Here is a 26,103-nt window from a genome sequence, read left to right on the forward strand (position 1 = left end):
TTCGCCGGAAACTAGTCGAGTGGTTGTTGATTGTCGCTTGTTAGCGTTTTGGAAATAATAGGGCAATAAGTCGCGCGCAGCCGACACAGTTTGTTATTGACCGCTATTTTGATTACGATAAGCTTTCAATTGAAAGCGCCACTCACCGTAGTGCGTATGAGTGCTTTCAACTCGTTAGCGTGACATTGAGTTTTAATCGTGTTGTTATTTTTTCCACAGAGCTTATTGTTTTTTAGAGCGTAGTAGTATAGTATTTGTGAATGCGGTAAGCGATTGGTGATGGTAGCCGTTTGTCGCCCCCTGCACTGCCATGCCACCCGACTCGTCCTGCTGCTGATGCTTATGGTGGCACCTCATGTGATTTTCGCCTACAAAAGAAAGTTTACTAAGTTGAAACCAGGTTTGTTTAGGGTTGTTTAATTTTGATTTTGAGTACGATTTGAGCAAGAGCTTATTTTTTTAGTACAACTTGCATGATTAAAAGTAAAAAGGTATTTTAGTTTTTGCTGGTTTAGTAGTACATGCTAGTTAAATAAAAATTCAACTTTATCAGAATATTATAAAAACAACACAAATTAAAACGTATATTTATGTTATAATATCTGATCAGCAAAAAATAAGTAGTAAAACTTACGTCTGTTAACGCTTAAAATATACTTTTTACTTAAAAATTACTTGAGCATCAAATGTTACATTTTAAAAATTATAGTACTTTTTGGAAAGTACTAGTTTACATTTAAATATTATAGTTTTATTTAGCTAGCGACTTCCAAAGTCGCATTTAAGCTGCGCATTAAAAAAGAGTAAAGGGTATGTTAATATTATAAAATTACTCGTTTAATATTTTTTTTGAGTTCTGTTATAGTTTTATCTAAATTAGTTTTAAAAGGTTTTAAGTTTAAACAAACATAATGTTGAAAATAACCATTTTATATTTCTTCACTAAGTTTTTTGTGCACAGTAAAAAAAATAAAAAAAGAACTTTTAGAAGCACTCTTTTTCAAGCTGTTTTAAAGTTTATTTATTTCAATTTCATCAATAACAGACGGGTTAATTTCTACACCAGAGGCTTTGGAGCAAGGCCCAATACTGGTTTCCCGAAGAGTTTCCAAAACGTCATCAGAAATCGTCACCGAAGCTTGGAACAAGACAACAAGTCATGGCACAAGCAACGTAAGAAATCAACCTTTGAACAGGCGAAGACTGACAAAGTCTAGGAAAAAAGTTCAAAAGTCTAGTTATGACCTTGGTCGTCAAGTGCCGCGAAATAAAATCAGGCGGAAGTATCGTCCAAAGCACGGAAGAACCAGAATACGAAGGAAGCGAAAAACATTCGCCGGGTTCAATCTGCTGTGGGTCATATCGTCGAAGATCGACAAGAGCAGCGTGGAAACGCTTTCCACGATGTCAAGAAGACATTTTCGTCACAACCGGCAAATCATCACTTTGAACTCGAAACTGCCGCGTCTGCTTTTGAGGCACGAGAGGCCTCAGCTGGACCTCGTGCCAGTTGCGGGAAGAAGAAACAGAGATGAGAATAAAATTAAAAGTTTGGAAAACTCCGGTAGGACTGCAAAGAGACCCCGATCGAGAAAGAAAAGCAGCAGAAGCTTTGTGGAAGTTGAAACGGTGTTCAAAGTCGATAAAGCTCCAAAAGATGGGTTGGTTAATTTTAGCTTATAAAGTGTTATATCAATTGATCAAATAGTTTAATACTTTTTTAGAATAAGGATGCTAGCTGTCATATTAACAATCAGTTACGTAATGAACTTTAACAAGTTTTTTAAAACATGACAAAGTTAAACTCTCACTTTCAGGTACTTGTTCACTGCAAGGGCAGTAGACAGCAACCTGAAGCCGGAATCTTTTAAAAACGACGAAGCAATGACGTCATCAGTGGCCTCATGGTTCGGGGTGCACTGCAGAAGCACGGAAAGAGGGTTCGCGTTGAGGCTGGAATACCGTAACCCGAGACTCAAGCGAAAGTTCACTGAGGAACTGCATAGCGAAAGCTTTGTGCTTGATCGCTGGAACAAGTTAGTTGTTGTTTGAACTTTGCAAAATTTTCAACTAAAACTTTTTTTTACCTGCTGTATTAATTAGTTCTGTATACTCTTTACTATATTTTATTGACTTTAAGTTGGAATAATCCATTTAGCTTTAAGTAGAATTTAGATGCAAACGAATTTGTACACTAAAAGATTGATTGCTTTAACAAAAAAAAAGTAAAAGAATTTAATAAATTCTTCCAATTTGTTTCATAGAAAAAGTCATAACTTTATTATGGTCTTCATTTTGATTTATTTATTTAAGTGTTTATGGTTGAAATAAGTAACAAAGCTAAAAACCACTAAATTTTATAACCAATTTATCTTAATCAGCTGATTTAACTACGTCACGATCACCTTTACGGGAGGTCTTTTTAAACAAAATGCTTTCATTTAACTGGCATAAGCCTAATTAAAACAAACTATCAAAAAATAAATTTCAATCAACCATTTTGTAAATGTTGATGATATCGCAGACTACGCTAAATGTATTCTGTATTTATATTGTTCAGTCAAAACATCCATGTTTGTTTAACAAGTTGCTTCAAAAGTTTTAAAAAGGCCGATATCTTTTCAAAATCATTTCAAGTGAAGTCAAAACCGCACAGTAGTTAAATACATCCTTATATTGTCATGTAATAGCCGCTAGTACAAACAGTACGGTCACTAAAACGATAGTAAAACAATTGAGCTGCATTTCTTAAAAGCTCTCAATCAACATTTTATTGGAAGCTCGTCGTTTACCATGAAATTTGTTTGCCATTTCCTATATGCATCTCAAATTTAGTTTAATGCTTTGTTTTAGTAATCGTTAAGCGGGTGTGAAAATCTATAAACTTAGTATTTAAGCATTTGTAACAAGTTTTATTGTTCCGAAAAAAAATATTCTATAAATAGTTTAATAAAAAAACTAAATTTTTTACCGGTTTGTTTAGCTAAACATGGTAAATTTTCTTAATGTTTTTAATCCGTAATCTCATTACATTAATTATTAAAAAACTAAAATTTATAAGTTTTGACTTAAAAACATTTATTAATGTTCGTTTTTCGTTAACGGTTAGCACAAAATCCATCAAAAGTTCTACAAAAAAACCCTTTTATGCTTTACCCGACTATGAAGTACACACAAAAAATATTTACCTCCACACAACCGAACATTAAAAGGCCAAGCGCGCACCCAATATACATACTTGCCGAGTGTTTGAACGACACTAAGCAATAACTTGCTTCAAAAAAACAACAACGACGGTAAACATCAGTTGACTTCAAAGCAATTTTGCTAAACAGATTGGCGATAAGGATTAATTTCAGCGCGAAAATCATTACTTATTGGATCAACTGCACCCCAAACACGGTGCAAATAAAGTTGTCACCGGAAAACACCACAACAGGCGAGCTGAAGTATTCTTACTACACAATTTTCAAGCTGCTGCAGTCTCAGGAAAGCTCACCCGACACGGCTAATGGCCAATCAAATATGCAGGTGAAAGTTTTATTTCGCTTTATTTTTTGAATATGTCTGTGCGCGTAAAACAGTGTATTTATTCTTTGTTGTGCACAGGTATCTTTGAGAACGCTCATAATCAGCGACGGTGGGACAAACCAAGCTCCGAAGCAGTGCACTTCTATAATGAGCCGAAGTAACTCACTTGTTTAGTTGAATTACGTAAAAATAAAAATTATCAAACTAAAATTATGAAGCAAAGCAAACTTGCAGCTTTTACAAAAATACAAACACTAAAATAAGCACGAACAAGAAAATACGACAACAGTAACTTACAAAAATATTAAACAAATCACACCAGGGTGTCCCCACGGCAAAGTGTTCATGGGCTGCGGTCCGAGCTGCGTGGTCACGTGCGCCTCGTTGGAAAACTTCAGCTACCAATCGTGCACGAGGTCGTGCGTGCAGGGCTGCCACTGCCCCTTCGGTCAGGTCATGCACCTGGGCGCGTGCACCCCCGTGAAGAACTGCCCCTGCGTCGTCATGAAACAGACTTTTCCGGCAAACTCGAGAACGGAGATAAATAATGAACAGTGGTGAGTATTTTTTTTTGTAGACTATAAAGATGTATGTTAGCTCTTACTTAGTCTACATGTTTAACTAAATTTTAAACAAATATGTAATATTATTTATATGTGGATAATATACATTGTATAGATGTGACTGAAACTTTTTAGCTACTAGTAACAAAAAATGCTTTACTTAGAATGTGCATGTGTTCAAAGACATTTAGTTATAAAAGCTCACGATATATAACTATTTTAACATTTTTTTCGGAACCTTTTAATACTTGTAAACAACTTTAAAAAATAACGGTGTACAAAATACATATTTTCTATACTATGGTGAGCCAAAGTATTTTTCATAATCTCATCAAGAATAAAACACAATTTTAGTTGTGTTTAAAAATTAATATGTTAAAAAATTAAATTTTTGTTCAAGTATTAAAAATTATAAATTTAAGTATTTAAATTTTTATGAAAATTGTTAACTAAATGTTGAATTTTTTTTGTAGTATTTACATTACTGGTATTTACACGAATTTCATTGAAATGCAAAACTAATGAGTATAAATGACGAGAAATTTTTAGAATGGGCTAAGTTAAAAACTAAAATCAATGGCGCGTAGAAAATTCCCTATTTCGAAAACTTTATTCACGTCAGTCAACAAGTGGAGTTATCATTAACTTGAAGTTATTTACTGTCAATTTTTCTCATCCCCGGCACAAGTCAATGTTATTCCGGTTCAAAAATTCATGTTTTGCTGCACGCACACAAGCTCACAGTTGAACTGAAAACTTTATTTTTCACCAACGGCGGCTAATCTGGTTATAATTAACTTTTTCTGCTGAGAATTTTTCGACACGATATGTTTTGCATTGTCAGCTCGCGACAGTCATAAACTGTGTTTTCAATTTAGCACGTGCCTCAATGGGAGATGGAGTTGCTTTGCAGCAGCCAGAATACGTGAGGGACCGAGAAGCCAGCGAGTTAAGCTGCGTTCGAACCTGACGCTGTCGTGCAAAGTCATCGGCAGGCCGCTGCCCACCGTTAGATGGGCAACGCCGAAAGGTGTTAAATACAACACAAGTAAGTGTATATTTTTATTCTGTGTATAAATTTTTTCAGTTTTGTTGCAGTTGAAGTAGTTTAAACAAAAGTTTTTAAACTGAAAAGTGGTAAACTGGTATCTTTTTCTATACTGCTAATTATTTTTCAGTAAGAACACTAGTTTAAACTTACGTGAAACTTTACAAGATAATAACTGGTTACAATTTCAAAAATTTTTAAACCGCAGCTTTAACAAACGGTGGCCGCTTATCGCTGCTTCACGTTTGGCCGGTGGAAGAAAACTCGGGTGGAAATTACACATGCGTTGCGTCACGTGGTACATGGAGCATGAGCTCCTCCGCTCGAGTCAACGTCTTCGACTCTCCCAAAATCACCTCACTTCCTCAGACCGTTTCTGCGAAAATCGGGTAGACTAAACTGCTCATTTTTTTGCATAAAAACTCACTAAACTTTGTTTTATTTTTAAAGTCTTACTTGCAGTGTAAAGAATACGTAACCAACTAAACAAAATTTAACTTGTGTAAAACTACATTTTAATCTTTATTGATTACAGTAGTGTACTTTGAAACAAAAACTTAAAACTTTTTGAAAACATTACCAATTAGAAATTCTCAATACACACAGAGATCCAATTGTGGTGATCGACTGCCACTTGACCGGACTTCCACCGCCCAGGGTGTCGTGGGCCAGGACCGGCGGCCAGGGGTGGCCGGAAAACACCAGCTACGACTGGGTGGCGAAAGGCGTGGCTCGGCTCAAAATAACTAACGTAAGCGAACCAAACTTTAAAAAATAAAAAAAGATATTAATTCTTTTTTTTTCAGGTCAAACAGTCGAACGCAGGGGAGTATTGGTGCTACGGGAGCAACGGCGACAACAGCACCTCCAAATCGGTCGTCCTCCTTGTCCAGGTTCCTCCTCCGAACAGCCTCGCCTTCAGCAAGGCGCCCCAGGACATCTGCGTGAGGAAGGGAAACAGCGCAGTGTTCCCGTGCAAGGTGGGAATTCTTATTTATATTTTATGTTAAGTAAGGTGGTTAAGAGCCTGGATTTTTTTTGTGAAAAGCTGAAAGTTTTCATCTTAGTTAACATGCACGTTATTTCAGCTTAATAACCTTTAGGTTAGATTCTTAGATTTATTTTAAGCTTATACTGAAGTAAGCATATTTTGATCGCAAGCTTGAAACTTAAAATAATAGTTAAGATAAATAAATCATCATATACCTTTACTTATAAGACCTGTCTTGTGTTAAGGCTTTATTAAAAATCTGTTCATATTAAATTTAAAAAAGTATTAAATTTATCAAGTATAAAAATACTTTTATCATAAGTATAAGTACAGTTTTGCAGACTTAAATTGAAAATTTTAAAGTTTTTATCATGAAGCAATTAAACTTTACATTCACGTAAATTTAACTAATTTTAATGAAAATGAGCAAATTAGCAAAGAAGAATAGCGTGTTATTTTATACTTGTGATTAATTTAAAATACTATATAAATAAGCTTTGTATGACTAAAAAAATTAAGACTAAACTATGAAATAAAAAACTTAATCATTTTGCGAAAATAAAATATTAAATGTTTTTACACAAATAGAACAGTTTTAACACGCAAAAAAAATGCATATAAAATAAATTATAATATTTTAATATTCAGTAACTAACTAATATAGATGTAACAAATTTACCATTCTTTGCAATAAATAACTTGGTGGAAAAGCAAAAAAAAACGATGTTTAAAAAACATTAAACCGAAAGCGCCAAATTAAGCTCGAAAACATGTTACAGTGCAAATTTTAATCAGCCAACATTAAAGTTTTCTATCGGTGAAATGTGTTCGACAAACATTAAAATCTTGTTATAGTGTGCTGTGGTCGCAGTTTCTGCTCGAAAACAAAATATGGACACATCCTTACAATTTACTCATAAAACTTAAGAGCATTAAATAATTATTTAATCCACTGTTTAGTAAACACGCGTAAGTTTTCTCATCTAGTAACCTACGACTGAGTTATCGTTAGATTTTAATCGAATTCCGTCACGATGGTATATATTTGCTTTAAAATTATCATACTTTTTTACCACCCTGATTAAATCAATGCCTGTTGGACTAGACGATAAAAACTACTGGATAGGTTAATTAATCATACACCCTTATTCGCTTTGTTTTTTCAACACAATGGTGAATCTGTCAAATACGCGCTAAAATCAAGATATCGTGCAGATAAGGTAGATAATTACCCTAGCATTTTCAGGTACCGAATATAGAAGTTTGGATACACTAAACTAAATTTTGATACCAAACAAACATATAATTACTTAATCTTTAACTTTAATGGTTTAAGAAGTGTTTCGGAACGACTTTGTCAGATTAGAACACTTTGAGTTTACTTAAATCTAATGTCTGCATCCTATCTACCAACACATGCTATCAAAAGTTTTAAGACGGATTTAACACAAATTTTTCAATTATTTTTTGTAAGAAAGCTGCAATTAAATAAAAGTTTTTTTTTTTTAAATATATCAAATTGAAAACTATAAATAGCTATTTTGTATTTTTTTGATAATTTTTTTTTTTCATTATTTATATGTTTAAAATTTTTTAAATTAGATATTTTGTTTTCGAAATTGTAAAAATTATTTAATAAACACCTTTCTTTTTTCATTTGAATGTATTTTGATAAAGCTTTTTATCAAAAAATAGTCTAAAAACAATAACTGTTGTATGCTTAACATTCATGTACATTTTAAAAATTTGAAAAATGCTGTTTGAAAGGTCAGTATAAACGTTTTCGCTTAAAGGATTAAGTTCTTTAGCAATATTCAACAAAACAGTTAGAATGAACATGTCTTATCAAACAATCAAATTTGGCATAAATCGCTGTGGTTTTAATTTTAATCATGTTTAGTTTAACATAAAATTCACAGCTTTTGTGAAGTTTATTGCTGTATGATTTTTTATTTAACTTATTTTGTAGAATTATAAAACGAAGTTTAAATATTTGATTCAAAAATAAAACATTTTATTTGTTTTATAGTTAAGGTTGCTCTTAATTAAAACGTGAATACTTCTATTCAAAAATAAACTAATTTTCTAGTAAATGGTGTTTGTTTTGTGAAATATAAGCTTAAGAAAAGTTGAGTGTTGAAACGACAATGAATGTCTTAATTATGTTTATGTTGTTTTTAATAATCTTTAATTATTTCAAAATTGATATTTACTTAAGCAATACATACAACTATACCGAACTAAAAGCCTTTAGAAAGTATGTTCTTTCTATAAACATTTTATTTATTTTTGCTTTATATAAGCGGTAATTGAATTATTTATTTACAGGTAATTGGTCACAGCTTGGAAACGGTAGTCACGTGGCTGAAGGACGGCTTTCCATTGGACGTCAGCTCTCGTCAGCTTCGCAAGTACCGCTACAAACTGATCGTGCGAAAAGTGACGAGAGAAAACGCGGGAATCTACACATGCCGGGTCACGAGCGTCAACAACCAAACGATGAACGCGCAGGGAAGGCTCATGATAAAAGGTCGGTGTTCGTGTCGTAACAACGCCGATTGCATGACAATAACAAATAAAATGTTTAAAATTAGATTACATCTGGTTTAGTTGAAGAAGGATTTTGTATAAATTGCTAACAAGTGTAAGTTTTGACTATAAGAAAAGGGTGATTAATAGAACATTAGATGTTAAAAAAAGTAATTTAAGAAAGGTTAACTTAATATAGGTAAAACTTATTTAAAAAGAAATTGTTATAAACACTTTAGTGTATCTTTTTTTAAAACAGAAAGAACTTTTTAACAAAATTTTTATGAACTTATATAAAATAAACACAAACTGCAAAATTAGAACGAATTCTATTTTTTTAATTATGTTTGTTAATATTTTGTAAGTAATAAAAACTTTGAAAAAAACAAAAACGAACGTAAAAACATGTAACTAGTAAAATAAATCTTTTGTTTCCAATACTATAGTATTTTAGTAATTTTGTTATTTGTTTTTGATTGCTACAACGATAACCAAATTTCGAACTTTCGTATATTTCAAGCTGTCAAAAATGATGAATTGCGCTTGAAATTTATCACAGAGACTAACTCTACCCCTTTTCTACCTTTACGTAGAAAGCCACCGACTAATTTTAATTTATTTCGTTTCTATGGGTGGTCTGCTGACCGCACCATCACTCAGTAACTCGTAGCGACAAGCTAAGAACTTAACGTGCTTTTAATTTTCTACCTGGTAAACAGACAGGGCAATAAAATTAACCATAAGCTTTTATAAGTTTGTTAGTTTTTTAATACTCAGCCATTTATTTTTTCAAATAAAATTCCAAATTTTGTGTTATATCTAATTAAGTGTCATTTATAAACAAACTTTAGGTAAAATGCAAACGTGGTCTTCATGGTCGCAATGCAGTGCGACTTGTGGCGAAGGTGTCATGACCAAAAGAAGAACTTGCACCGGAATTCCACCTAATTCGAAAACTTGCCACGGAAAGTTCGAAATATCTAAAAAATGCAACCAGCAAAACTGCCCAGGTGACAAGTTAAACTAAAATTTAAGATGTTAGGCGAGTAAAACTTAGGTAGTTCAAAAAAGTCTTGGGCAAAAACTTGTTAAAGAAAGCGTAAATTTTAGTGTTTTATGTTTAAAGATAAAACTATTGAAAGTTATGAATTAAAATTATTGAAATTAAATTAATTTAAAGCTAAATTTATAAAAATGGTTTAAACCTTTAAACACGGTTTATCTCATATAATTAAGAAAATATGATCTGACAAAACTTAAAAATGTTTCTTACATAAATTTACGATTTGTTTCAAAATTTTTTTTTCGAGACGGTTAGACGGACTTTAATTGTCAGAAATCATGTTTCAATATATTGCGTGAAGATATTACTTGGCTGCCGCTTATCGGCGTACTAAGTTATATTGAAAACTGCCAAAAATAGTTTTTAGCGGTGAAACTCTCAAATTTAACAGAAGTAATTTTACGGCTAGAAAACTAAAGGAGAGTTTTAAGCACATTAACAGAAGTAACTAAATTTATAGCTAGTCTAAAAAAAGTTTTGCGCTAAATACACTAAAGTTTGTTTTTTATAAGGAGTCTGCTCAAGTTTTGGAGATTCAAACTACACAACTTTTGACGGTTTGACTTACAACTTTAAAGGAAACTGTGGATATGTGCTGGCTCAAGACGTGCCTGGAAACAATTTTAAGGTTTCTGTTGATCAAAAAATACTTATCATGTAATTTTTTCCAATTAATATATTACTAGTACTTTTATTTCGTTTTAAGTATAATATAAGTTTTAAGTTGAGCAAATATAAAGTTTTTTTTAGTCTTTTAAACTTTACAAACTTCATGTCCCAGAAAGTAATCAACACGCGAAAATCAATTTGTTACTCAAAGTGTGAAATTCACTGTTTGAGCTACACCCAATCAATGGACGTGAAATTTTTAACTAGCGATACAAATTAGATATGTTTGTTTAATATGCATGGAGGTGTAGCTACATGTCATTAAATTGGCTGGCCTTAATTTACTGAAAACATGTTGCATTATTAAGTTCTATTGTGTTGCAGATGGTAAACAAAATGCGTTGCGCCACACGCACAAAAAGTTAATATAAAAGATTACTCGCTTATCAATAATTTTAACTTGATGTCCTTTTAAGAACAATTTTGATTAAAAGTCAGGTCATATGGAGGTTAAGTCATGTAGCAGTAACAAAAGAACTTTTCATTGTTACTTTAGAAGCTGTTTTTCACAGATTAGTATATACTAAATGGTTATTTCTTAACTATTTTTAAATTACCAAAAAAGTTTTCAACATACTTTTGATAATTAAAAACATAATTCCATTTTTATCTTATCTTGGTTAGCTTCAACTTCATTTAAAAACGACGAATCATCAGTAATACTTAACCGAATAAATTTGTTAATATTATGATAGTTAAAAGTTAAACTTCGGTACTTGCATTTTTACAACTACAATAACAGGAAATTTAGTTTTGCTCACATCCTTTTTTAATTAAGTTAATTTAGTTACTGTAATGATAATTTATTGAAACTAGAATTGTTTAAAACTCTTTTTAAACTTTATTTATGAGTACCGTCATCAAAACATCTAACTTTGTAACATGTGCTTTTACAGACATCCAATATATAGAAACTTTTTTTTTTAATTTAATAAATGTAATACTTGGAACAAACCAGGTTATCTTGTACAACCATGATTGCAAAGGAACGCAAGTAAGCTGCATGCAAAAAGTGAGAGTGGTTCTAGGATTTTCAACTCTTTCAGGATTCGTTGAAATAAATCGCGACGGTTTAGTAATGTTCAACAACTTTCCAATAACTCTACCTCACGTTTCGAACGAAGAACAGCTTTTCATTGACTACGTTAGTTTACTTAGAATATAAAACTTTTTATTGTTCAAAACAATTAAAAAAAACTATTTGTAAATATAAAAATGAAAGTCTAACAGCTTAAACTAAACTAACTGCTCAAGTATGATGTTAAAAAGTTTTAAACTTGATAACTAAAACATTGAACTATAAAAGAAATAACTTAATAAAACCTTGTTAGGTTGGTCTATATCTTACGGTGAAAGTATCAGAAGAGTTAGAAATCAGATGGGCCATTCCAAACCGTTTGTACGTGACAGTTGCCGGCAAATACTTTTCTCGCACCCAAGGACTTTGTGGAAATTTCGACAAAAATCCGTCGAACGAGTTAAAGACGCGAAGTGGTCAAGTTTTGTCCAAAGTGTTCAACTTCGGCAAAAGCTGGGAGAATTTCGAAGATGGACAGTTTACGTTAGTTGAAACCTTCGGTAAAAGCTTATATATATTTGTTGATAAGCTCTAGAAACTAAAATTTATACATTAATTTTACTTAAAGTCTACCGAATAACAGGACATTTAGCACTCGATAAAACTAAAAAGTCGACAGCCAATTGTCTTTATCAAAACGCACGACAAAAACTGTTTACCATTACAGGAGGTGCTCGGCAGCACAGCTGATATACGATGAGTGCGCGGCAAACAAGACCAGAATGAGGGAGGCAAGGGAGAGGTGCATCTACATTAAATACTCGAAGAGCTTCAGGAAGTGCCATCAGGCCGTCGACCCCGAACGCTTCATCAAAACGTGCATCAGCGACATTTGCAGCACTACATTCGAGGTTTGAGTTAATGTTTGGTTTTAAGTTGAAATTTGTGACATCTACTGCACAGCAGTGTTGCTGATCACAAACATTACATAATTTTCATTTTATAAATTACAAATGACGCCTGCTAATTCAAAAGTTAAGCCAGGCGCTCAAAGATTACTGAGTAATTAGTAAACAATAAGATCACTTACAACATGAGATACTACTACATCACCATGTTGAAGTTGAAAAGTTTAAAGCTTTTATTTGTTTTTCAGGACACTAACATCTACTTTTGCATGGCACTTTCAGCGTACGCTGAAGAGTGTTTGAGAAAGGGAAAAGTTGTGGATTGGAGGAGCAACGCTATTTGTCGTTAGTTTTTGTAAAGTAGCTACTTGCGTGATTTTTAATCTACTTCCGTCTGCGTTTGCGGACGCCAAGCAAAGGTGTGAACTTGTCAGAGGGCTGAGAACAACAAAGAATTTAAATATAAAGCGCCTGCAGCCAAAGTTGCCATGGCTTCCGTTTTAAAGTTAATTTACATTATCAAGTCTTGATTAAAGTACAGATAATTTCCCGCAAAATGGTACAAAGCTTTTCCTACTCGGCTAATGACACAACTTCTGATTTTTAAACCAAATCTACTACGTCTTTGTTTATTTTTTCAATGACGTAATCTTTCGAAAGTTTCTATTTGAATGAGAGTATTATAACTGACGGTATCGATAGGAAGAAGCAAGTGATTGTAATAACTTTTCGAAAAACTAAGTTTATAAGTAAAAGGTTTAACAAAAAAAATATTAAAAAAATTTAATACTATTACAACTTTTAGCGTACACATGCAGCGGCGGACGCGTTTACATGGAATGCGGACCGAAATGCACCCAGTACTGTGCCAGCGAGGTGCCGGGCAGGAAAATCTGCAACGCCAACAGCAGGTGCCTGCCGGGCTGCTACTGCCCGAAAGACTTGGTTTTTCACAAGGGAAAATGCATCAGCCACAAAGAGTGCCCTTGCAGCGAAGCCGGAGAAGAGTTTGAAAGAGTTAAGCTGTCAAACCTGAACTGCAGTCGCTGGTTAGTTGGCTGCGAATTAATTTTGTCATCACAGCGTCAGATAGTCTTTAAGTTACAAGCTGAAATCTAAAAAGCTGGATTAGGCTCGAGATTGAAATTTTCAGATTAACTTGTGCTTTTTCAAGGCAGAATTCGTCAGCGTAATTTAATGATTTTTTATCTCACTTGTATAATTACATCTTTACGTGACAGTGCTAAGATCTGATAAACAAAACGGAAACAGTGTTTTAGATTTTTAATACAACTAAGACAAATATCAAGAGCTTACCACTTACTTCTACAAAAACAAGTTGAAGTTTAGTAATTATCAACACAGGATTTGCGTTAACGGAGGCTGGAGGTGCACTTTTGACAAGGAGCTGTGCGAATATCCTCCGACTGTCGTAGACGGTCCGCACACCAAGGTGAGCTGAAAAATATTATCAGTTTTTTTTCTTCTTCCGCACAACACACGCTCGACAGTGTTTCAATTTGCAAGCGTTTACGATGAAAGTAATTTAATTTTGCAAATCACTGCCAGCGATCTGAGAATGTATCGCTACATTAAGTGTAATCGTTTTGTTTTGGTTGCAATTTCAAAGCGCGTTCAGAGAATTACATATTGGGTTGCGGAAATGTAAACTTTAATGTTTGATAGGAACATTATTAGGTGCAAGAATTCTTAATACAATGATATCATTGTATATTGTATACTTTAACTTAGTTTAAATGTTTTGATAGTTTTTATATAAATGCAATTAATTTATACAACCAATCACAAAGTTCAAAGTCTTTAAAATAGATCATCAAAACAACAAACTTTATTTCTCACGAAATTTCCGTTGATCAGTTTAAATATGTAATTACTTAAAATGCCGACTTTTAAGTTGTATGAGCTTGTAGGCGGCGATTACAAGAGAGTAAAAAATTGCGATTAATCCCTATTTATCACTGTTCGAGCGTAAATATTCAGCCGAAGTTCAACTATTAAAGAAAAAATTAATTATTTTCACCGTTGCGAAAATACCGCAATGAATTTTCACCACAGCGTCATTGCTATTTAGTGTCGACTTTTTCTTGAATTAAACGATTTTGAGCATTTAAAGTTGTTATTTTTTATCAATAGAAAATATTTTGAAATTTAAAATAAGCTAACAGGGTTTAAATAAATTTAAAAGTCAAACTCAATTTATTTTTTTGCAAAATTTTATAAAATCATTCCTTTTTCTATACTTACCGGAAGTTTAAAATGGTTTTACTTTGAAAAACGTGCTAACATTTTTTATAAACTAAATAGTAGCATAATTATTTTTAACGAATTGCAACCAAAATACTAAACAAACATTTCTTAGCTTAATATTTTAAATGTACAGTACCTCTTTAAAAGTTTACAATACAAACACAAATTATTTAATTTAAAAAAAAGTTACTTTAAAGGTGGTTCCCCTCGGTGAAGCGGTAGAGCTATGCTGTCAGGTCGTCGGGGTTCCACGGCCACAAGTCGAGTGGTACCACAACGGGGAAAGGATCGGAACAAACGATAAAAGTGGGGAATACCCCTACAAGAGCGTGGTGGACGAGCGCGGTAGAGAGAAGGAGTGGAACTCCACGTTGAGAGTGACCAAGGTGGGGAGTGAGGACACGGGGAGCTATGTTTGCAACGCCACCAACCGGTTGGGTTCCTACTTGTCCGAGCCCGCCTACATTAAAATACTCGGTAAATTGACGTTTATCAAAGTTAAAAATTTGAACTTAGTTATATACTAAAAGTTTGCTATAATTTTTTTTTCATTTTTTAACAATATTTGAAAAATCTTTGGAACTTTTTATAAAACTCAAAATTATGAGCAAATAAAACTAAAGTATTTTATTTCAAATACGTTTAAGAACTGTTAATTTCTTTTGAGTAACTTTGTACTAGCAAGAACATCTAAATTAATACGTCATAAAACATCTAACAGATCATGTGACATCCACATGCGACCCAAAACCATCACAAAATATGATTCGTTTACCGCAAAATTGTTACGTTTTCAACAGTAGCAACGAAAAAGAAACCAATGGTACATTTTATTAGAAAAATAAAATTTTTTGTTTCTTTTAAAACTTTAAGTGTACTGAGATTAAAAAAGGGCATGATAAAAGATTCGAGCTTCAAAACTAGTCCTTATTTAACTTAGTACTTGTTTAAACAGTCGAATACTTATGAACAGAATCATTGCATATTTTTTAACTGTTTTAAAAATATTTGTTTGTTTAAAATTAATTTTGAAATGAAAAATAGTTTCTCAAAATAAATCAAAAAAATCTTAAACTATTTTAAAATAAACATTTTTTTTTACTTTTTATTGAAATTAAACCTTTTCAGTAATTCCTAGAAACTTTTTTATAAATATCGTATAAGGAACAATTTTAAAACTTTTTAGCAGTAAATAATACAGTAGATACGATTGTTTAATTTTTTTTACAACAGGTCTAAGAACTATAAAATCATTAAAAAAGTTATATTAGTTAGCCTTGTTCACAATAAAAACTCAAAATAAGAAGCAAACTTTTATCGGAAGTAGTTTTAAGACATTGAATTTTTTTAAATAGCCAAGTTTTTATTTAAAAGGCGATAAATAAGTATAACTTTTTGTTTAGTTAGTTAAACTTAAGCAAGTTTAGCAACCAACTTTTGAGATCAATTTCAAACACAATAAACAAAAACATGTGTTTGAAAATTTTGCTAACAAAACTTCGAACAGAAAAGTCGAGCGTGGTGGACCTGGGCAAGTGCTGCGGCAGTCCGTGCCACCCGCACAACCAAGCGCGCCGAACCACCACGCGTCGCCATGACGACCGGCTGTTGTGCGACAAGTCCCGCTCCTGCTGCCAGCAGAGCGTGACGAGGCGGTTGAAGGTCACGTGCGAGCTGCCGCACGTCGCCGAAACGGTCGGGGTGTTCGAGCTGCTGCAGGTGCTCAAGTGCGGGTGCCTCGTGTGCGAGTCGGGACCGACCGTCGTCGAGGGGTCGATCACTTCCAATCAAAATGGTGAGGTTTTTGTAATTTGTGTGAAAATGTGTTTTTTTCAATAGTTGAAAGTATAATAGTATCTAAGTGAGTTTTATTCATTTTCTTAAAGTCAATACTTTTTTAATAAGAAAGAAAACTTCCCTTTAATAAAATAAGTATTTAAAAGTACATGTCTAATAGAATCGTTCTTACAAATTAAAAAGTAAAAGGACGCCACCAAAAAAAAAATAGCACAACTTTTTGACCACATTTAATGAGAAAATAGTTCGAATTTACAAACAGTTCATATGGTAAGAACTTTCTTTTGATTAATCAAAAAGAGCTTTCAATTTCACATAAATATATTACAAGGTATTTTATTCCAATTTCTAGGGTCGCGCTGTCTACTTTATCAGTTTAATACGCATAAATTCATTTCGAAGTTCATACAATAAATTCCAGTGTAAACACGTTTCAAGCGTTTAGTGGAGTTTAAGCAAAGGACTTTTTATAGTAGCGATAGTAATCTGGTTAGCGGTTGGCACACAGACCACTTAATTGAACATTTATTTGTGTCGCTACAGTCGGGATGCGAATTAGGAAGGCTATAAATACACTCACTACTCTAAAGTTAAACTTTTGAAAATTATCTTGTTCTTTATAGAAAAGTATGTCAATTTTTGATTAACGGTCTTACATCAAATTATAACCAGTGTAACTGATACCCAGCGACGAAAAGACTTTAAGTGCTCATACCACGATGGTATCCTGTTACACTTATCAGAAACTTAATCTGCAACAATAAACTTTTTATTTGTTTGTGTCTAACCTTTCGCTTTATGCGAAGGCTATTCTTCATTTTTACAATAAGCCGATCGTTAGAGCTTGTGAAATTTTAAGCCATTAGCAGAGTTTTAAAAAGCGGTTGCGAATAATTCAATCCGCACCATTAATTTTTGATACATTGTCTAATAAACTTTGCTGTTAGTTTTAATTTTTTTCATAATTTCTGCTTATTCACACGAACAGTGAGAATTTTTTTCAGTGCAATTGTCGTTTAAATCTTCAGAACGTGCTCAGCCCATTTTCTTCTAATCTTCACGTATGCGGGCAATTACGGCGTTTTGCCGTTTGTATTTTGATATGAAAACCAGGGCAGGTGGCAAACTTATTCATGTCTAGTAATAAGAGATTAACCTACTCCCTTTAAATCCTGAGTCGTTAAGATTTGACGACATTCATAAATATTTCCGCTTTAGTATTCCATTAAGTTGTTTGCTCTTTTGCTGTGTTTTTGAATTCCAAAGTCTTTTTATAGAAAGCTTCTCTTTAAAACAAAGTTGTTGTAACTGTAGTACTACTAAACTTTAATATTTTGAAAAAGGCGGTAAAATAACTTTTGTAGAAAAACTTTAATGCATAATTTCTGCACATATTTCTACCTTAAAAAGTTGTTTTATATCAAAACTATAAACATTTTAAAACAAAGTTTTAAAACAAAAAACGTTTTAAAAAACTTTTCTTTAATTTTAGTAGTTTTTTATATTTTTTATTTAATGCCATACATTAAGATATAAATAAAGCTAAATATTTTACTTTAATGGTACAACATCTTTAGATAGGGTTATTTTAAACGTTCGGAATTTAAAATGTACGGTACTAAAAACTAAGTACAAATACGACTTTTTACAAATCAAAACAAGTTTAAAACCAAGGGTTGACTTGTAAAACTTTTTATAGCGCATTAGTCATGGTCTCAAGTCAAAACATCTCTGCAACGTTAAAATGTGTAAGTAATGCGTTTATAACTTATCGCGAAGCATGCTTGAAATGGCTAAATCGAAAACAAAAGCGGCAAAAATAACCTCAAAAAGGCCATAATAGCTCATCAAAATTAGCTTAAGCAAGCGTTTGGATGCTGTCACTTGGTATTTTAGCACCATTGACGACAGCAGATAGATAATAATTGCACTTGTACGGGTTAACTGTGATATGTTTAACTAATGGACGCCTCTTAAAGTTAAATTTGTTGGGTTATACAAAAATATTTTTTTCTTTTTAGTTTGTAATAGCTCAAGAAATGTGGTTGAAACTTATACGCGCTAATTTACAATTTCTGTTCTGTTCTAGTCAAATAAACTATTTGTTTGCAAACAGAGTAAACGTTAATTTTTTTTTTCTTTAGGGGAAGCCATTAAGCAAGCCAAGCTGACCTACCGGGGCCGCACCATCGGCTACACCACCGGCACCGGGTCGTTCCGCATCAAAATTGACCATCTTCCCCCGGACACCAGCTGGATCAGCCTGAAGGTCGCCGACGTCATATACAAGAAGTTCACGACCACCGTGGCGAAAGTGGCCGTGGTTCCGGGTAAGTCGACCCTGCAGATGATTTACATGGACCCGGCAAGGATCACGGTCACCTTTTCCGCGTCGAAAGGGCTCAATTATATATTCAAGTTAGATTTTTATTAACTAAATTAAAGTTATGAGATTTTAGAAGACGTTGGGAGATATTAAAAAATAAAACTAAAGATTGCCAAATTGAAGTATTATAACATCATAACAGAAATTATTTAAAAAACAGTTTATTTTAAAAGTATTAAGTATCAATTTGAAAAAATTGTTACTCGTTAACTGTTTCAAACTTAAATTAATGGTTTTTAACAAAAACAAAGCAAAAGTTTTTGGTTTAAATTTGTTAAACTTTTGTTTAAATACTATGCAAATTCTGTTGGGTTTTAGAAAGCAATAACCATGAGAAAAATACTTTTAAACATGTAAGGCGGTAAAAATGCGTGATATTGAAAATACAAACTACGAAACCACATTTCTTTTGGTAGCTTGTTTCTCAGTGATTTCACCATGTACTTGTTGTTACTGCTTTCACTGTCTGACATGATTTACCTTCATAATAAAACAAAAAGAAAGCAATCAAAAAGCATGTTGTGAGCAGCGGTTTTCAATTAAGTACGGTGTTAAAAATCAAACAACTTCCGTTTTTATCGACCATTACAGGTTTACTATTACAGTGTAAACATCACCACATGACAATTTTAGCAATACAAAAAGCAAATTCTTTTAGGCGAGTTTGAATTATTAAAGGTTTTTTTTAAACAATAAAATCTAATAAATTAACGAAACTAAAACAGACACTAAATAAGTATATATTTAGTAGAGTGGTTAGCAATTGAAGAGGATAAAAATAAAAACTACTCAAGTAATAAAAATCAGCAAGTTTAGTTTTATAAAAATAAACTTTTTTATAAATTATTTACGTTAGCTCATATTGCGAAACCTACGAGTATCACGTTTACCTTTTATAAACAATCATAAATTTTCATAAATGTCATAAAAATAATCTTTTAATTCGACACCAACTCCCGCCAGGCCTTCTCACGGCTATTCTCACCGAATTCGCCTCACAGTCAACCCGAACTCACTCATGCGCGACCGATCCAAGTCGGCGTACCGCGGAACGGTCACTGCCATTATGACGTTGCTCGACAAGAGAAACGTCACCAGGAACTCAAGCAGCGAGTACAGCAGACCGATGCATTTGTCCCCGACACCCATGGCAATAAACGTGAATGGGGAAGAAAGTTTGCTGAACCCTTCAAGTAAGTTTTTGAATCAACAGTTAATATATATTTTCACATTTTTTTAACAATAACAAGATATATTAAACTGCTGATTTCGTTTAAATTTTTTGTTTACGGTTATTTGAGCTGTCATTTTGGTAGTAATATTAAGTTTAGTTCAAAATAATTAAAAAATCTAAAACACACTTTTTAAGTGTTAAGATATCATAAATCAAAAAAAATTGTTACTTATAATCAAAGAAAATTTCTGGTTACCACTTTAATAAAATATCAAAGAGAAAAAATATTATTATTGCTTAGCAGATGTCATATCTTTGACAGATATTTGTTTATCTCGAATATCAAATTTCTTGTTTAAACCTTCTATTTTAATCCTTTAATAAAAATATAATATAGACATAATAAATCAGACTGCATTACTCGTGATGGATAATTTTTTATTTTAACGTTTCTCTATTATCTTGACTCTTATACTTTTACCTTTTAAGCTTAAAAAAAAAGGTTGTTTGCTGCGAAAAAAAGCTACATTAAACTTACAATTAAAAACAAGTTCTACTATCACCTTAATTTTCAATTAAAGTATTTAGTATTACTGTTTGAACTTTTAGAGATGGAATAGGTTACAAAATATATAACTAATTCTGATCCTAAAACAGTTTTAATTAAAATCTAATTTATTAATATATATGTATGAAAAAACTTAACACAAAATGAGCATACTTTTCTAATAATTCAACCGAGCTCTATTACTATCGTCAAAAACATTATAAAACATATAAACTTACATTTTGCATTTAAGCTAATAAATAAACATACTGGTATACACTAACCAACTTTCTTACAAACACAGTCGTAATCTACGCAACATTTTTCACAAATCAAAGAAAATTGCTCGACCTGATACCCAACAACACGGCTGTGTTGAGCTTGAGCGCAGGTGGAATCCAATCAGACGTGAAACTGTGGTCTCTTGAGGAGTTCACCGGTAAGTGGAGGGAAAGCAAGAAACTCCTACAAGTCGTACCGAGAGTCACAAAGAGAGGAAAAAATGTGAGTTTTTTTGTGATTCATTTAAGTGTTTGTTAAGTTTTTTGAAAAATTAGTTTATAAAAAAAATAAAAATTACATATTTTGATTAAACAAATTAAAAGTTAAAGGTTTCGTTTTAAATAATGCAGTAAATTGTTTCAAGACAAAAATCAATCTTTTTTTAATCTTTACTAAAATTAATGTAAATAAAACATAGCAAAAACTTTAAGAAAATAAAGTTCTCAACAAGTCATAAACATCTTTAGCTTACAATATAAATATGTATGTACAAATTTCGTTTCAACAACTCAAAAATAAGTGTTACTGTCAGCTATATTTCGTAATTTTTATTTCCCAGATGCTAATTGTCACTGCAAAAATAACGAGGTTCAACGTGGGCATCGCCTTGGCAACGAGCAAAACTCCCTGCTACTTGCGAGTCAAGGTGCTCAACAACCGCAACGAGATAATTCCCAAGGTCATGGTGACGTACAAAACGGGGGTGGCCAACTCGACCTCCCTCGCCGGGTTCCAGTCGCACACCGACCACGTCACCACCTCTCACACCCCCATCAACGGAATGTGCATTCCCACCGGTTGCCACGAGAACGGCGTGATTTCCGCCTACCACCCGGGCGAGGACTTGAGACTCCTGAAACCCGAAGTTCCGCCCGAAGGCATGGGCCAGGTTGTTGAGGATTGGATAAGCACGTTCAACCTGAAAAGCTCAGAGAATTCCTCGGTGTCTTCGTACTTCCGAACCAAGCAGGAGTGCGATGAGACGAAGGCGGGGCTGATGACGTATACCTTCCGTGACGTCGTCGGCGATCAGCTGCAAGCCGTGCCGCTGATGGCAGAGATGGGCAGCTGGAACGTGAACGTGCAGAACCACGTTATAAGAACGATCGCCTCGGCCTCCCCGTCCACGGCCGACTTTGTAAAATTCTGCCACTTCAAGCTAAAACTGAAGCTGAAACCGACCTTCTTTCGACGCAACAACGTGACGCAGCCGCTGGCCGCGCTCGAGTCGGTCACCTTCACGGACAACGACACCTTTGAAGGCGACCAGAGCAACCAGCAGATGAGCATTCTCGGGTGGCGGCACATCACCATTGACTCGCCGCGCCGTGATGACGTCATCACAGGCGACGGTTCCGTCATCCGGCTGCTCTGCGTCGACTACAAGTGCAGCAACAGCCGGGTGTACGAGCGAAAGCGGCCGTCCGTTTACGTCAAGGTGATCCACCTCCAGGACTCCAGGGACGAACCGGATTGCGAGTTCACGCCCAGCAGTCCCGACGGGTACGGGGGAATACCCGGTCGCAAGAACGGTGGCTACATCAAGTTCAAGTCTTCGATGTACGACGGCAGGTCGCTGCTGGAGTCGAAGCAAGCGTGCGCAGCCTCCGGAAGCAAGAACTATTCTGCCACCTTCGTTTGCAAGTAGTTTGTCATGTTTATATGCTGAAACCTGCTGGATCGGGCTTTTTTTGAGGATTTTTTTCGTGATGCGTTTTAATTTTTGTTGTTTTGAGTAATATGTTTTTGAAGGCGGATAAACACTAAATCATGTTAGATTTTATTGTTGTGACAACTTTGAACTATTTTTAATTTAAAAAAGATTATAAGTACTATGTTTTAAATTTGTATCTTAAAATACTACTTTTATTATTTTATACTTAAACAACTTCAAACTTAATAAATAAATACAAATTATATAAATCACCTTTCTCTAAGTTTTTTAGTTGCTTCTTTATGTTTTTTACTTGTGTTTAAAAAAAAAATATTTATAACAATAAAAAATTCGATTTGAAAAACCTACATAGCTTTTAGTTTTTAATTTTATATTATTGTTAAATATAGTATTAACTTTTAATCAGCATAAAAAAAAGCTACAAAATTTTCGAAATTAATTTGTTTTTAATTACAAATCATGACATACTCAAAAAGTTTCTTACATCCTATATATTTATTGCTATGAATGAACTTTTTTATCGAACCACAGCACCTTGTATGTAATATTTATTGCCTCTTATGATTTAGAACCTACTTCTAACTTCTTTTATTTTAAGCTAAAAGGCCATAGCTATTTTTATAAAACACTCTAGTTACACTTCTTTTATTAACCTTACATACACATAATTACAAACACAAACACTCATAGTTTTAATATTCAAAGAGTTTGTTGTACTCGTTTTGATATTGCTACACATACTACCTAGCTAATACTGCCTCCGTTTTCTTACCAGCATACATTCCAGCTAGTTGTGTTGAACTCTTGCTTGATTAAACTTGACAAGTAGTGTATTAAAGTTTTCGTGTGTGTTTTTTTTTAATTTTTTCGCAGTATTGTACTTTTGTATTCAATAAAATTTAAAAACTGGTTAATGTTTAAAAAAATTATTGCTATTTTAATAAAGTAGATAAAACTTTATAAACGACTTTTAAAATTAAAGCTAAATAAGTATATATACATTTATATGTTATACTTATATGCTTAGATTTGTGAAAAATATAATATTGAAGTTAACTTTATAAAAAGTATTTTTCTTTACACAACTTTCTACTATCGACGTTCTTAAAAACTTTATTTTAGAAATTTAACATCTATTTTAGTTTAAGTATTTTTTATAAGGTAGCACTTACAGTATTGTATAAAAAGTTTAAAGAAACTATTTGAAATCATTATGGCGGCTACGGTTTTATATGACCACTAATTAAAAAGGTTTAATTATGTAACTTCCATTCTAAAAACATAGTTTGCATAGTTTAGAATTTTTTATATAACTTTATTTGCTTTCGCTATAAAACTTTTGACTGTTGGAATTTAAAAAACTTTGTTATAAATCTAAACAATTTTTTATCTTGCTTTTGTCAAATACTTTACTTCAAGCATCTGAAGCTTTTGGAAACTTAAATTTTAAACATAATCTAGAGTCATTTTTAGTTAATTTGGTCCTAAAACATATTAATAGATTTATATACGAATTATTTTTTGTACTCTCAGTTGTTTAGGTTATTTATTATAATATAATAATTGTATATTTAATTTATTTACATTTTTTTATTTTCAAAACTTAAAAGTATACTGTGTTAATTATCTACATAGGATTGTTCAAATATGTTCGAAAATACATTAAAAAAGTTAGAAATGTGTTCTATATAATGAAACATTTTCAGCTAGAAAAGTTTAGCTTTAAGTTAGAAATTCACCATTAAAACTAAACATGTTAAAGTTATTAGTAAATGAAAACTAACAATAATGAGTTATTTCATTTCTAACAAAAACAGTTGTAAATGGCCTTTATCTTATATAACTAAAATAACATTTTACTAAATAATAGTATATATCAAAAATTGGTAAAAGTTTAAATTATTCAGAAATTTTATATTTTAATATAAAAAACAACAGTATTGACACAAAAACTAATCTAATGAGCCAGGATTTTATTTTCTAATTGTTATGTTCAAGTTCAATTTGAAAAATATAAAGTAAGTCTTAAACCTATTAAACAATTTAACAAATAACTATATTCATATTATTAAAATAGTATGAGAAAAATTTGTGATATTTTTTATTTATCTTTTGTAAAACTCTGAAACTTTGAAAACAATTATCTTTTTATTTTAAAACAAACTGTTTTTCCTGTTTTAAAAATAAAAAAGTCTGCAGAAATTTAAACTTGTTAAATTTTAAAACTAAATATTTTTTTCCTATGTAGGCAAACTTACGGATAAAAATGTTTAAAAACAATATTTACAAACTATAAGTTTAGATTAGACAAACTCTAAAAAAAATTTTAGTTATAACGTAAAACTAAAATAAAACTAAATTAAAATAGGTAATACAAAGTAAGTACCTGACAAAAGCTTTTTATTTAACTATTTACTCGAAAGCAAAAAAGTTAAATGATATTGTTAAAGTTACAGGACTGTTTTAAATGACAAAGTTTCAATACTTTTAAAAACTCTGTGTAAAAGACTTAAAGACTGACTTTTTATAAACTTTTTTTTTAATAAAAGTTTTTTTTTAATATTACATACATTGTATATATTGTTAATGCATTTAATGAAATAAAAATAATATTAATTTTAAGTTATCAGAAGTGATCTACCGGATCCAAGAAAACTTTATCTCTTTTTATCTTTTCAGTTTATTAGAAAGACTAGCTTTCCGCGATCGGCTTCTTTCAGTTTTATACTTAGATTGTTGTGTTTTGCTTAGAATACATTTTTATGGAAATTTTTAAGGATGTTTAGCGCCTTTTAAATTTTTAGTAAATCAATCAAGATTATTTTTTTTGGACAGTTTCAAAATGAGTTATGTATAAAGATTCATTTTAAATAAGAATACATGTATAAAATGAAATTTTATTTCAAATATTTGTATAAATAAATAAAGAACGTATAGTATTAAGAATTTTATTGAAATGAAGAGCTGTGAAACTTTAAAAAGTCTTTTGATTACTGATTTTAATAAAATAAAAAGAAAGGTTTTAACATTTAAGTACATAACCTTAAAATGGAATTTGGCCTGAAAACTTTGGCTTTGAAAAGACTAGAAAAATTAAAGTACTACGTGGTTTACACTAAATTTGATTCCATTTATATTGTTACAGCTGAAGAATGGCAACTTGTTAGACACATTATTAAACTGCTTGAACCTTTTTACAATGTAAAGCAGCAGTGTAGTAGAAACAATGCACTACTGTCAAGTGTATTTCCGCATGCAAATGTACTGATATTTTTTATTTTTAAAGCGAATAGTCCATCCACCAGGTCAAAGTGGTTCTACAACCTTAGCATTTTGGTAGAAAATGCATATAAAGTTTTTGTTAGAACATTGTATACAGCTCACACTTAAACCTTTATGGTAACAGCTTGTTGTTAGCCCCAACAGCTGTTGATCCATGGTTACGACTTTAATGTTTTCCTCCTAATCTCAAACATAAGGTTGAAAGGCTGTTGAAATTATAAGTAAAAAAGCATAGATGTCGTGATACTAGTCAAAGTAGTAACTTTCCTTTAGTACTGTCTAATAATACTAAAACTCAACTTTCTACAAATGATGCTCCCAATGATTTTTTATCGTTCTACTCCATGTTTGAAACAGAAACGAGTACAGCAA

The 26,103-nt window shown here is 32.3% G+C and overlaps 1 protein-coding gene across 2 annotated transcripts; it reads left to right on the forward strand.

The window, feature by feature from the left end:
• The first annotated feature begins 242 nt into the window (after positions 1-242).
• Positions 243-23,279, forward strand: LOC145849176 (uncharacterized). 2 transcript variants are annotated; one of them, XM_082954275.1, is made up of 26 exons: positions 243-400; positions 1,046-1,661; positions 1,818-2,036; positions 3,336-3,531; positions 3,610-3,688; positions 3,854-4,088; positions 4,973-5,142; positions 5,351-5,531; positions 5,749-5,893; positions 5,949-6,122; positions 8,462-8,663; positions 9,514-9,672; positions 10,238-10,353; positions 11,353-11,538; positions 11,726-11,955; positions 12,140-12,323; positions 12,569-12,665; positions 13,126-13,369; positions 13,686-13,773; positions 14,786-15,065; positions 15,310-15,411; positions 16,096-16,383; positions 18,530-18,803; positions 19,735-19,964; positions 20,797-20,996; positions 21,334-23,279. In XM_082954275.1, exons 1-26 carry the CDS (start codon positions 280-282, stop codon positions 22,420-22,422), a joined length of 6,105 nt encoding a protein of 2,034 aa, XP_082810401.1. In that variant the 5' UTR covers positions 243-279; the 3' UTR covers positions 22,423-23,279. The 2 variants fall into 2 exon arrangements, with proteins under 2 accessions (XP_082810401.1, XP_082810402.1); XM_082954276.1 differs by having other exon boundaries at positions 1,067-1,661.
• Positions 23,280-26,103: the final 2,824 nt, after the last annotated feature.

This window comes from Thalia democratica, chromosome 1, assembly GCF_965202585.1.
Source record: "Thalia democratica chromosome 1, ktThaDemo2.hap1.1, whole genome shotgun sequence".
NCBI lineage: Eukaryota > Metazoa > Chordata > Thaliacea > Salpida > Salpidae > Thalia > Thalia democratica.